At 42.7% G+C, this 13,704-nt stretch overlaps 1 protein-coding gene across 2 annotated transcripts in view; it reads right to left on the bottom strand.

Moving 5' to 3' along the window:
• Positions 1–12,361, bottom strand: part of LOC105491011 (electron transfer flavoprotein subunit alpha) — a 102,390-nt gene extending 90,029 nt beyond the window's left edge. Inside the window, exon 1 of one of the 2 annotated variants that reach the window (XM_011757080.2) lies at positions 12,228–12,361. In XM_011757080.2, coding sequence (XP_011755382.1) covers positions 12,228–12,266 — 39 coding nt within the window. In that variant the 5' untranslated portion in view covers positions 12,267–12,361. The remainder of the gene's footprint in view (positions 1–12,227) is intronic. The other variant, XM_011757081.1, reaches the window with a different exon arrangement.
• Between the last annotated feature and the right edge of the window lie 1,343 nt (positions 12,362–13,704).

The following is a 13,704-nucleotide window of genomic DNA, read 5'->3' as shown; positions in this document are numbered from 1 at the left end:
GGACCTGATTTCCTTTCCTGATACTCAACATAGAAATTCCTGTCCTTGCCCTATCACAATGGAAGCCGCTGTGGATCCTTTCTCCTGGGTCTAATCCCTTCATCTGGGATCTAGATTCCACTCTCTTGCATCTACTCAGAGACTTTCTGTAATCTGCACTTCCCAGTCACATCTCCAGCTTCTCCCTTTACCCTGGTTCCTTCTCATCAACACTTAAACATGATTGAGCCTCTCCCCATTCGCAACAATCCTGCTAAAAAGCCACAACCCCACATTCCACTCTAACTTCTCTAATTCCTCATTCTCGTTCACTCCTCAATTACTTGCATCTGGTTTCTGCCCTCACCCAAATTACCAACAAACCCTTTTCAGGCTTCACCTTACTTGTTATCTCAGCAATGTCTGAAGTTACTGACTACTCCCTTCTGCCTTCCACGGTTTAACTTCACCCCTATATAAGAATGGCTCAAATATTTTATATATATAAATCTCAAATGGGGTTCAAATCTCTTTCCTGACTGCTAGACTTATAATAAGGTTCCATCGGTATATCTAAGTGCTTAACTTGCCTGTCTCATCAAACACTTTCCATCTCAGCAAATTTAAACCTTAACTCATGTTTTCCCTCTGTTCCTCCAGCCCCTATACTGCCACTTCTCCAGACTTCAAGCTGCCCAAACCGTGATCAGAGAATCATCTCTGGGTTTTCTCTCAACCTTACATCTAACCAACCACTCAAGTCATAACAATTCTTCCTTTTAAAGAGAGCTACTCATAAATCCATTCACTTCTCTCCATCGTCAATGCCAATATTCTGGTGCAGGCTATTATCCTTCTCCTCTATTATCCCACACAGTCTCCCACCCCAGCTTGTTTCTAACCTACAATTCTGCTTCCTACCAATCCATTTCTCCCAGTGATCTTTCCATGACACAAATCTAACATGTTATTCTCCCCCGCTTAAAACACTGCTGTTGCTTCCTGCCTCCCCTGGATATGGTAAACTAGACTCCTTAGGTTGGTTTACCATGTGTTTATTTTATGGCCTGATCTACCTCCCTAACTATATATCCCTCACTCCATTTATGCCTTATTTTCAGATACTTGAACTTGCCCTGCTCTCTCAGACTTCCAGCCTTCCCACACATTGCTCCCTCTGCCTAGTGGACCTCTTTCCCTGTTACCCTACTAAATTCCAATTAATCATCCTTAGGTTTTCTGCTGGAAGGTCAATTCCTCCAAAAAGCATTAGTACAGTTACAGTGGTAAAGAGTACAGGCTCTGGAGCCAGCCACGTTGCCCAGGTTTGAATCCCACCTCCACCATAACTTCTCAGTACCTCAGTTCTCTGACTGTAAAATGGAGATGATGATAATATTAATATCTCATAGAATTGTTGTGAGAGTAAAATTAATAAATGTAAAGCTCTTGGAATGATGCCTGGAACATATTAAATCCTCAATAAATGTTAGCTACACATAAAAGCTTTCTTTGGACCATCTCAGACTAGTTAGCTTTGCTAGCACCAACATGGTACCCTGTAATTGCCTTTGTTACAGCACTTATCACACCTGATTATATTCACCTGATTGTCTTGTCGTCCCCCTTTGATACTGAGTACAGGAGTAATGTCTGATATTTCTTTTTTTTTTTCTTTTTGAGGCAGAGTCTGGCTCTGTCGCCCAGGCTGGAGTGCAGTGGCGCGATCTCGGCTCACTGCAAGCTCTACCTCCCAGGTTCACGCCATTCTCCTGCCTCAGCCTCCCGAGAAGCTGGGATTACAAGTGCCCGCCACCATGCCCGGCTAATTTTTTTGTATTTTTAGTAGAGACGGGGTTTCACCATGTTAGCCAGGATGGTCTCGACCTCCTCACCTCGTGATCCACCGGCCTCGGCCTCCCAAAGTGCTGGGATTACAGGCGTTAGCCACCACGCCTGGCCACAACGTCTGATATTTCTTACCTCTATAACCCTAGACTCTAGTAACCAGCACAGAGCTGACTCCCAATAAGTGAACTGAACATTGTTTTTAAAGAACTCTTCATTGGCCAGGAGCAGTGGCTCACGCCTGTAATCCCAGAATTTGGGAGACTCAAGGATTACCTGAGGTCAGGAGTTCCAGACCAGCCTGGCCAGCAGAGTGAAACCCCATTTCTCCTAAAAATATGAAAATTAGCTGGACATGGTGGCACACGCCATAGTCCCAGCTACTCAGGAGGCTCAGGCACAAGAATCATTTGAACCCTGGAGGCAGATGTTGCAGTGAGCTGAGATCGCACCACTGCACTCCAGCCTAGGCGACAGACACTCCATCTCAAACCAAATAAAAAAACAAAACAAAACAAAAAAACACCTCTTCATCAAAAGAATGAGAAGACAAGCCATAGACTGGAACAAAATATGTGCAAAAGACATATCTGATAAAAGACTTATCTAAAATATATAAAGAACCCTTAAAACTCAACATAAGAAATGAACAACCCTATTTAAACAAGGGGAAAGGATCTGAACAGGTACCTCACCAAAGAAGATGGCCAAAAAGCATATGAAAAGGTGCTCAACATAAAGATGCTCACTAGGAAATTGCAAATTAAAATGAGATACCACTACACACTTATTAGAATGGTAAAAAACCAAAATACTGACAATACCAAATGCTAGTAAGGATGTGGAACAACAGAAACTCTCATTCGTTGCTAGTAAAAATGCAAACTGGTACAGCCACTTTGGAAGACAGTTTGGCAGTTTCTTACAAAACTAAACATAATCTTACCATATAATCTAGCAACTGCACTCCTTTGTACATACCCAAAAGAGTTGAAAACTTAGGTCCACACAAAAACCAGATGTCTACAGCAGCTTTATTCATAACTGCCAAAACTTGGAAGCAACCAAAATGTCCTTCAGTAGGTGAACAAATATTCATACAATGGAATCTTATTCAGCAGTAAAAAGCAATGAAAAAGACATGGAGGAACCTTAAATGCATACTACTTAGTGAAAAAAAAAAAACAGTCTGAAAAGGCTACATGCTGTCTAATCCCAACTATATGACATTCTGCTAAAAGCGAAACTACAGAAACAGTAAAAAGATCAGCAGCTGCCAGGGATTAGGAGAACAAAGCATAGAGTTCTTTTGTTTTTGTTTTTGTTTTTTTCTGGGGGGAGCAGGAGTGGGGGCAGTGAAACTGTTCTGTATGATATAATAATGGTAGATACCTGTCATTATACATTTGTCCAAACCCATAGAAAGTACAACACAAAGAGTGAATCCTAATGTAAACTCTGGACTCTGGGAAATGCTGATGTCAATGTAAATTCATTAATTGTAACAAATGGACAACTCTGGTGCTGTATATTGACAGTGGAGGAGGTTGTGGGTGTGTGGACCAGGAGGACTCTCTGTACTTTCCACTGGATTTTGCTGTGAAACTAAAACTGCTCTAAAAAACAGTCTATTTTCAAAAAATGTTATTTTTAGAGACAGTGTCTTGCTATGTTGCCCAGGCTGGCCTCCAACTCCTGGGCTCAAGGGATCCTCCTGACTCAGCCTCCTGAGTAGCTAGGACTACAAATGTGTACTACAACACAGGCTAAACTCTATCTAAAAAAAAAAAAAAAAAAAAAAAACTTCTGCCAGGTGTGGTGGTTCATGACTGTAATCCCAGCACTTTGGGAGGCCGAGGCAAGTGGATCACCTGAGGTCAGGAGTTCGAGATCAGTGTGGCCAACATGGTGAAACCCTGTCGTCTCTACTAAAAATACAAAAATTAGCTGGGCGTGGTGGCGGGCACCTGTAATCCCAGCTCCTCAGGAGGCTGAGGCAGGAGAATCGCTTGAACCCGGGAGGCGGAGGTTGCAGTGAGCCGAGATTGCACCCTTGCACTCCAGGCTGGATAACAAAGCAAGACTCCATCTCAGGAAAAAAAAAAAAAAGAATTTAAATATAAGACCTCAAACTATTAAAATCCAAGAAGAAAATGTAAGAAATGGCATTCTGGACATAGGCCCTGTCAAAGATTTCATGATGAACGCTCCAAAAGCAATTGCAACAAAAATAAAAATTTACAAGACAGACCTAATTAAACTAAAGAGCTTCTGCACAGCAAAATAAACTAAACTATCAACAAAGTAAACAGACAACCTACAGAATGGTAAAAAAAATTTGCGAACTATGCATCTGACAAACGTCTAATAACCAGAATCTATAAGGAACTTAAATCAACAGTAAAAAACAACCCTATTAAAAAATGGGCAATGGATATCAACAGACACTTCTCATATGTGGTCAACAAGCATATAAAAAATGCTCAACATAACTAATCATTAGAGAAATGCAAATAAAAACCACAATGAGACATCTCACACCAGTCAGAATAGCTATTACTTAAAACTCAAAAAACAACAGATGTTGGCAAGGTTGCAGAGAAAAGGGAACGCTTATACACTGCTGGTAAGAATGTAAGTTAGTTCAGCCACTGTGGAAAGCAATGTGGCGATTTCTTAAAGAACTTAGAACATTCGACCCAGCAATACTATAATTGGGTATATACCCAAACGAATATGAACCATTCCACCATAAAAATACATGCACACATATGTTCATGGCAGCACTATTCACAATAGCAAAGACATGGAATCAACCTAGATGCCCATGCAGGGGATGCACTGGGTAAAGAAAATGTGGTATATACACACCATGGAACTACACAGCCATTAAAAAGAATGAGATCATGTCCTTTAGAGCAACATGGACGGTGCTGGAGGTCATTATCCTAAGTGAATTAATGCAGGAACAGAAAAACCAAACATGGAATGTTCTCTCTTGTAAGTGTCAGCCAAACATCGAGTACATAGGAATACAAAGAAGGGAACAATAGATACCGGGGCCTATTTGAGGGTGGAGGGTGGGAGCAGGGTGAGAATAAAAAAAAAATACCTATTGGGTGCTATGTTCATTACCTGGGCGGCAAAATAATCTGTACACCAAACTCCCAAGACACACGATTTACTCATAATAAATCTGCATAGATACCCTGCAAACCTAAAATTGGCCCAGAAGTTTGAGACCAGCCTGGACAATATAGTAAGACCCTGTTTCTATGAAAGATAAAAATTAAAAAATTAGCCGGATGTGGTGGCGCATTCCTGTAGTCCCAGCTACTTGGAAGGCTGAGATGGAAGGATCATTTAAACCTAGAAGGTTGAGGCTGCAGTGAGTCAAGATCACGCCACTGCACCCCAGCCTAGGCGAGAGAATAAGACTCTATCTCAAAAAAAAAAAAAAAAAAAAAAGTTGGGGTAAAAAAATACAGCAATGATAAATAATTTTAGACAAGACTAAAAAAATGAAGTGATGTTTTTATCTAAAGAAAATCCTGGGCCGGGCATGGTGGCTCACGCCTGTAATTCCAGCACTATGAGAGGCCGAGGTGGGCAGATCACGAGGTCAGGAGATCAAGACCATCCTGGCTGACACGGTGAAACCCCGTCTCTACTAAAAAATACAAAAAACTAGCTGGGCGAGGTGGCGGGCGCCTGTGGTCCCAGCTACTCGTGAGGCTGAGGCAGGAGAATGGCATGAACCCGGGAGGCGGAGCTTGCAGTGAGCCAAGATCGCGCCACTGCACTCCAGCCTGGGCGACACAGTGAGACTCCATCTCAAAAAAAAAAAAAAAAAGAAAAAAAAAAAAAAGGCACCTCAGTGTGCAAACGTAATTTCACAGATACCCTTTTAGTGTTTTCCAGCCTTCTAACAATATAAAACCTCTCCCAAACACCCTCTATGTTCTGTAACAATGACCACACTTAAAATAATGTGTTTCTTCCTCAATCTGTTTGCATGACAAGGGCAGGGACTAGGTCTGTCTTGTTCTCCACTGTGAACTTGGTATCTACTTCTCTGGCACACAGCTGGCCCTCAATAAATAATAACTAAATGAAAACTTTTCTTAAAATTATCAAAAACTAAAAAGCAACTGTTTCCTCATTGATAATGTAATCATCTAAACATGTGTAAGGGTAACTAAACAGTATATAAACTGTTACATCACTAAAACAGACACCCCATCATGCTTTTAGAGAAGTTCTCTATACTGTTTAGACTTGGTTGCAAATAGTAAAATATGAAGTTTTCTTTCTCATGCCAGCCACATACCCATATAAAGTTGACTGGCCTTTATGAGATAGTATACTTCTTGTGGGCAGGATTTAAAGAGATTATCACCCTCTCTGCACCCTTTCAAAGCCAAACTTCTTGAAAATAATTTCCACAGACACCAACTCTATTACCTCACCTTCCATTTTTTCAATTACTCACCCAAACTGGCTTTTACTTCCACAACACTGAATCCAATCTTTCCAAAATCACCAAAAACTTCCTTATGGCTAAGTCCAATGAACACAGTTTGGTCCTTCTCTTGTTCAACTCAATAGCTTTTTTTTTTTTTTTTTTTTCCTTGTGGGGGTGGGTGTTAGAGAGTGGGTCTTGCTTGCCATGCTGCTCAGGCTGGTCTCCTGGACTCAAGTGATCCTCCTGCCTCAGCCACCTGAGTAGCTGTGACTACAGGCACATGACACTGTGCCCAGCGTCAGCCTCATTTTTGACATTGTTTTTGCTTTTCAGTTTTTTAGAGTTCTTCCTGTAACGTGAACTGTATATTCACATAAACTACCACAGATGCCAGAAGAAGAAAAAAAGCTGGAATCTAACTCTCTACCCTTACAAACCCACTCATAACCTAAAGTAGTAAGAATGATTTTAACCCATACCTCCGCCCCAACCATCTTTGGAAACTAGATGTAATGAGGGTATAGAGGGCAGGGGAGGGTTTTTTGCTCTTTTTTTTTTTTTTTTTTTTTTGAGACAGAGTCTTGCTCTGTCGCCCAGGATGGAGTGCAGTGGCGCAATCTCAGCTCACTCCAACCTCCACCTCCCGGGTTCAAGCGATTCTCCTGCCTCAGCCTCCTAAGTAGCTGGGATTACAGGCATGCACCACCACGCCCAGCTATTTTTTGTATTTTTAGTAGAGATGGGGTTTTACCGTGTTGGTCAGGCTAGTTTCAAACTCCTGACCTCGTGATCCGCCCACCTCGGCCTCCCAAAGTGCTGGGATTACAGCCATGAGCCACCACTCCCAGCCAGTTTTTTTGCTTCTTAATTTAAAAAAGAAAAACAGGCCGGGCGCGGTGGCTCAAGCCTGTAATCCCAGCACTTTGGGAGGCCGAGACGGGCGGATCACGAGGTCAGGAGATCGAGACCATCCTGGCGAACACGGTGAAACCCCGTCTCTACTAAAAAATACAAAAAACTAGCCGGGCGAGGCGGCGGGCGCCTGTAGTCCCAGCTACTCGGGAGGCTGAGGCAGGAGAATGGCGTAAACCCGGGGGGCGGAGCTTGCAGTGAGCTGAGATCCGGCCACTGCACTCCAGCCCGGGCGACAGAGCCAGACTCCGTCTCAAAAAAAAAAAAAAGAAAGAAAAAAGAAAAACAGCAAGAATAAGCTATAAAATCTTTCTAAGTCATACCCAAAAGGATAAGTAATGTATAAAGTCACCTAGCCCGATTTTATCATACATTTTGTAATTTTAAAAATGTATATTGTATTTCTGTACTTTAAATACTTCCTTTAATCTTTTTAGTAATAAAATATAGCAGTTTTTAATCATAACCATAAATGTTATATAACATTGACTGTAATACTGAAAACACAGTCAATTTACTTCACTTTAAGAACAGATAGGCCGGGCGCGGTGGCTCACGCCTGTAATCCCAGCATTTCGGGAGGCCAAGGCAACTGGATCATGAGATCAGGAGATGGAGACCATCCTGGCTAACACAGTGAAACCCCATCTCTACTAAAAATACAAAAAATTAGCCAGGCGTGGTGGCGGGCACCTGTAGTCCCAGCTACTTGGGAGGCTGAGGCAGGAGAATTGCATGAACCTGAGAGGCGGAGCTTGCAGTGACCTGAGATCGCACCACAGCACTCCAGCCTGGGCAACAGAAAGAGACTCCGTTTCAAAAAACAAAACAAAAAAGAACAGACAAGACTCTTAGTAGACACATTGGCAGGCATCATAATTTTACTGAATTCACCTTATGCAATAAATTTTCTTTTAGAATCACACCAAAATTGGCTCTCTTTCTTCTTTCAGTAGAAATTAAAATTTCCATACAAATTACAGACTTCAATCTTATTCATCAATACTAGACAGAAAAGTGTCATGTTGCTTCACACCAATTTCTTAGCTTTTCAATCCTGATATTCCTTCCCACTTGACAATAAACACAGTAACAAGAGTACTCAAATGACCTTGAAACTGTTGTTTCACTCACCACATAAATTTTTTTGCATCTTCTTATTCTTCAATAAATCAATTTCAAGAGCAAATTAATAAAATAATAACAATAATTAGGATTAATATCCCTGCAAGAATATTAACTAATTGCAAACGCCTACCTATTTTCCTCTCGGTGTGTTCTCTAGCTCTTTATTATAGATACAAAAACTATCTTTGTTAACAGATGACTTTAAGGACCACTGCCACACACACAAGGATGAAAGACTTTACTCAATGGCACAAATCAGTCAGAACTAAAAATGGAACTTAGATACCAAATGCAAGTCATTGAACTTATATTCTAATAGTTTAACAAAGTGATTTTTAAAACTACATAAAATTTACCAACCTTTTTTTGTTTTTTTGAGACAGCGCCTCACTCTGTTGCGCAGGCTGGAGGGCAGTGGTGCTATCTGGGCTCAATGCAGCCTCAAACGCCCAGGTTCAAGCAATTCTCGTGCCTCAGCCTTCCAAGCAGCTGGGACTACAGGTGTGCGCCATGGCGCCTGGCTAATTTTTTTTTTTTTTTTTTTTTTGCTAGAGATGGGGTTTCGCCATGTTGCCCAGGCTGGTCTCGAATTCCTGAGCTCAGGTGATCCATCCGCCTCAGCCTCCCAAAGAGCTGGGATTACAGGTGTCAGCCATCATGGCTGGCCCCATCTTAACCATTTCTAAGTGTATAGTTTAGTAGTGTTAACTATATTCACATTGTTAACAGTTTATGGTAACCTTTAACTATAATTCCTAACTTTATTTTTTTTAATATGGTTTTGGAAATGTATCCTCTTCCTAAATGTATTAATGGTTAGCTACAGAACAATTTTTTTTTTAATTTCAAGAGTAGGGATTTAAGATAAGCTATTTTGACTTTGTGATATCATAAACATATATATGTAAACAAACAAGAGTCAGATTGAATGTGCCCCACTATACAAATGAGACAACGTGAGCATAAGGTAGAAATGTATTATCCTAAATAAGGATCTATGTATCCATAAATCCATAAATATGCAAGAAGATAATGTTCTTCCTTATAGTAGAATAACTAAAAAATGTAGAAGGTATCATGGAAATAGAAAATCACCATTTTGCATCACAGTAATCATTTCTCAGGTAAAAATCATCAACAGATGCTAAGACTGGGTAAAAGTCTGATGAGAAATAGAAGAGTCACATAGTCTCAATGTATCTCCTCATAAATTAGTTAAAAATTACAAAAGGAGGAGTATTAACTTGACAGTGCAGAAACCTGGCAAACAACACATTGGCTAAGTAACTAAAGTTAGCATTACCACTAATGGGATAAACCAACATTAAGTACCTCCTAATATGATGCACGGGGAACACAATACCACTTTTGTGATATTCTCACCAAGAATACATAACCTGAATCCAATCATGAGGAAACACCAGATAAACCCAAATTGAGTGACAGTCTGGAAAATAGAAGGCCTGTACTCTTCAAATACACCAATGTCATCAAACCCAAAGGAAGGCTGAGGAACCTTTCTAACAGAGTAAGAGAGACATGATAACCACTTGACATCTAGAGTATCTTAGACCAGAATAAGGAAAACTGCTACAAACTGTACTAATGGGACAACTGGCAAAATTGAACATCCAGAGATTAGAAAACAGTATTTTATGGTGAAACTTCCAGATATTGCCAATTACAGTGTAGTTAGAAAGTGAACCTCTTTGTTCTTTTAAAATATCACTGAATTATTTAGGAGTAAAGGGTACATTTGCAACATACTTTCAAATAGTTCAGACAGATAGTATTATGTATGTATGCGGAAAGATAAAGCACATGTGTCAAACTGCTAACAGGATGGGAAAACCAGGGGAAGGGTTTTGAGATTTCTCTGTACTATTCTTGCAACTTTTCTATAAGTGCAAATATTTCAAAATTTAAAAAGTTAAATACAGGTATATGTCCCTATTAATTTATGGGTTCACTTTAGAAGTGTTGCTACCATTTCTTTTATGCTAGAAATTCAAATCTCTCCAACATTCTTAATGACTTTAAAACAGCTATTCTACTTAGCTTGACTTCAAATTTTAAAAATAAGTCAAGGTCAAAGTCTTTGGCAAACCACAATGAGTATCTGGAAGTAATGTCTAACACATTAGCCAATGATGGGGATAGTAAGAATTACTTAATCATTCTATTTTTTTCTGTTAGCTCTACAAAGTTACTGAGTCCTAAATTCCATCCCCCACCACAATTATAATTTCACTGAGGCCAGACTTGTAATCTGTCCACAAAACTGTTTTCCAACTGCTGCATAGACCAGCATTCTTCTGGCTCGGGTTCCCAGAATTTCCCCCAAATTCATGACTTTCACTTGTTTATGTCCAGATCCCCTAATGGGAGAAAATACGTCCTGAGGGGAAGACAGGACACTAACCTGAAAGACATGGGTTTGAACTCTTTAGGGGAAGGCAGGGTCAGACTTTTTATCAAACAAGGAATACGCACAAGAAAAAAGATGTCTACAGCCAGGCGCGGTAGCTCAGGCCTGTCATTCCAGGACTTTCGGAGGCCGAGGCAAGTGGATCACTTAAGGCCAAGAGTTCAAGACCAGCCTGGGCAATATGGCGAAACCCCGTCTCTACAAAAAAAAAAAAAAAAAAAAAAAAAAAAAAAAAATTAGCCAGGAGTGATGATGCACACCTGCGGTCCCAGCTTCTCAGGAAGCTGAGGTGGGAGAATCGCTTGAACCCGGGAGGCGAAGGTTGCAGTGAGCCCATATCGTGCCACTGCACTCCACTCTAGCATGGGCAACAGAGTCAGACCTTGTCTCTTAAATAAATAAATAAAAAAGTCTAATGTCTACAGACATCTAGAAAGAGCTCCAGCTATGCCTCAGAGAGAAAAATCCCAGGAGTGGATGGGAAAATATTCATGCACAGAAAAAAAAAAAAGGAGAAAAGGTACAAACCATCAGGTAAGTTTCTGACCCAGGTTTACCAATCTTGTTTCTCATTTCACCTAAATGTAAACTTGGAAAACTACAGAATCCACAATATAAATTATTGTTACTCGACTGGTGCCTGCTCAGTCTCCAAATAGTACTCTCCCACATCATGAGAACAAAAATGTTTCCTATCAGTCCTTCTCACAACAGAAGAGAAAAACGTGGTTTGTCACTAATGAAACACTGAAAATGTACCACTCACCAGTTAAGCTATTTAACCTACAATCTGCTGGTTAAAAGCAGGTCAGCCTGCAGCATATAAAAAGACGTCTGCCTTTCAAAACTGGCTAAAGCTGTCAAATCGGATCACAGGTTTTACAAATACAATCGCCTCAACTCAGCCCTGCTCCGTAAACCAGAAAGCAGAGCCAGCTTCCATAACTGGCCACGCCGCCTCCCACCCCCCCGCCCCACCCCCGCCCTTGACAGTGAGTGGGTCGGAGCGGCCACAATGCGCCCAAAGTGTTTAATTCTTCCAGAAATGCCGGCCTCCGGGAGGAATGCAGGTTTGAAACTGTCCCCAACAGGGCATTCCCCGGCGACATTTTGCTCCCTCGGGTGTGGAGCAAGTGTGGAGGGCCTGGCGGCCCGAAAGTGTCCAGAGTGACCGACAAATGTGGGAAGCGTCAGGGCAGAGAGTGGGCTAGAAGGGGCAGCAGACGCTCAAATTCACACCATTCGGAGTCACCCTGACCCCCAACCTCTGACTTCTGCCCCGAACTGGCGGCCCCGAAGGAGTCCAGGGCAGGCCCCAGAACTTTGGACCCAAGTCCCAGGCGGGGACCGGCCTGTGGGCGCGTGGGCTGGTCGGGTCTGAGGGAGCGGTGACGTTTGCAAGACCCTATAGGGACGGCGGGTTGACGGGGGACCGTCCCTGGGTTCGCCTTCCCAGTCCGGACTCACCGCCCGTCGGAGCTGCCCCGGAGCCGCAGCTCGGAACATGTTCTCTGCTTCCGCCGCAACCTCGGCCTCACAGCAACCCCGTGCCCGGCCAACTGGCGTCGCCTCAGCCAGTCACCTAATGCTCGCGAGACGCGCGAACGAGATCAGACGCCCTAGGCTGGGAGCGCGAGCCCGCGGTTCCCGCCTGCCCATTGGGCGGCTGCGCAGCCAATAGACGGCGGGAAGTTAGGGGCTAGACTGGGAAGTGGGGCAAAGGTGAGGCTATTCCCAGGGGACCTTCGAGTAATCCCGGGCCGCGGAGCTGCAGAGACAAAGCTGGCCACCCGCTGATGACCGAGCTCAGACTGTACTGTCTCACTGCCCCGCAATGGGCAGCATTACTAGAGTGAACTGAAAAACTGAGCTGATCTCGGGGTAAGGTATGAGTGGAGCCTTGCTAACTCCAATTAGATACCTTTCCCATATGCCCCTATTTCCCCCTGTATTTCCCCATGGTAGCAATTGTCACATGGGTTGTAATGACCTAAGTACTTGTCTGTGTCACCCATCTGACTAAAGATCTGTAAGGGCAGAAAGTATGCCCTACTTTTAAATTTTCTGTCTACCTGCGACACCTAGCACAATTCCTGACCCTCACTGGGCATTCAATCAGTATGTGTTGAATGAATCAGCAAATGAATAAATGACTGCTAATGAGTCTGGACTTTATTACGAAATTTTTAAGAAAGGAAGTGGTATGTTCAGAAATTGTCTTAATTCCCATTTCAGCAACAACCTACCTTTCCAATGTTATCTAGTCTATCAACAAATCCCGTTAACTCTACCTTCAAAAGATAACCAGAATCCAGCAATATCCTCCAACACCCCTTTGCTCCTCCGCCAGTACCACCTTCACTCAGGACCCTGTCATCTCTTGCCTGGATCATTGCAAAGCCTCCTAGCTGGTCTTTATGTTTCTACCCATGTTTCCAGAAGCCTCTTCTCCAAACTGATGGACTGATCATGACCTCTGCTCAAAGCCCTAGGGTGGCTCCCTCTCCTCCCACTGCCCTCTTCTCTGACTGTGCCCCAGACACACGGGCCTTCTTGAGCACACAAGCCTGCTCCTCTCAGAGCTTTGCACTCTGGCTGTTCCCTCTGCCTGAAATGCCCTTCTCTTGTTACCCACGTGGCTTACTTCCTCACTTCATTCAGGTCTCTGCTCAAAAAACACATTTGCAGAAAGGCCAACCTTGGCCTCTCTACCTAAAATGGCACCCATGCCACTCCTAGATCCCTATCACGGTGTTTGATTTTTCTTCTTGGCATTTATCACCGCCTAACAGGATGCACGTGTTTGTTTATTGCAGATCTCCCCGCATTGGAGTGTAAATTCCCTGGAGCAAGAGCTTTGTCTGAACCAACAATCTCTCTAAGGGCCCAGTGCTTTAGCTCTTCCCTCTGTCTGAAATTCCCTTCCCCATCTGACAGGACTCTT

Source organism: Macaca nemestrina, chromosome 7, assembly GCF_043159975.1.
Source record: "Macaca nemestrina isolate mMacNem1 chromosome 7, mMacNem.hap1, whole genome shotgun sequence".
Classification (NCBI taxonomy): domain Eukaryota; kingdom Metazoa; phylum Chordata; class Mammalia; order Primates; family Cercopithecidae; genus Macaca; species Macaca nemestrina.
This window is presented reverse-complemented; position numbering and strand designations above follow the sequence as displayed.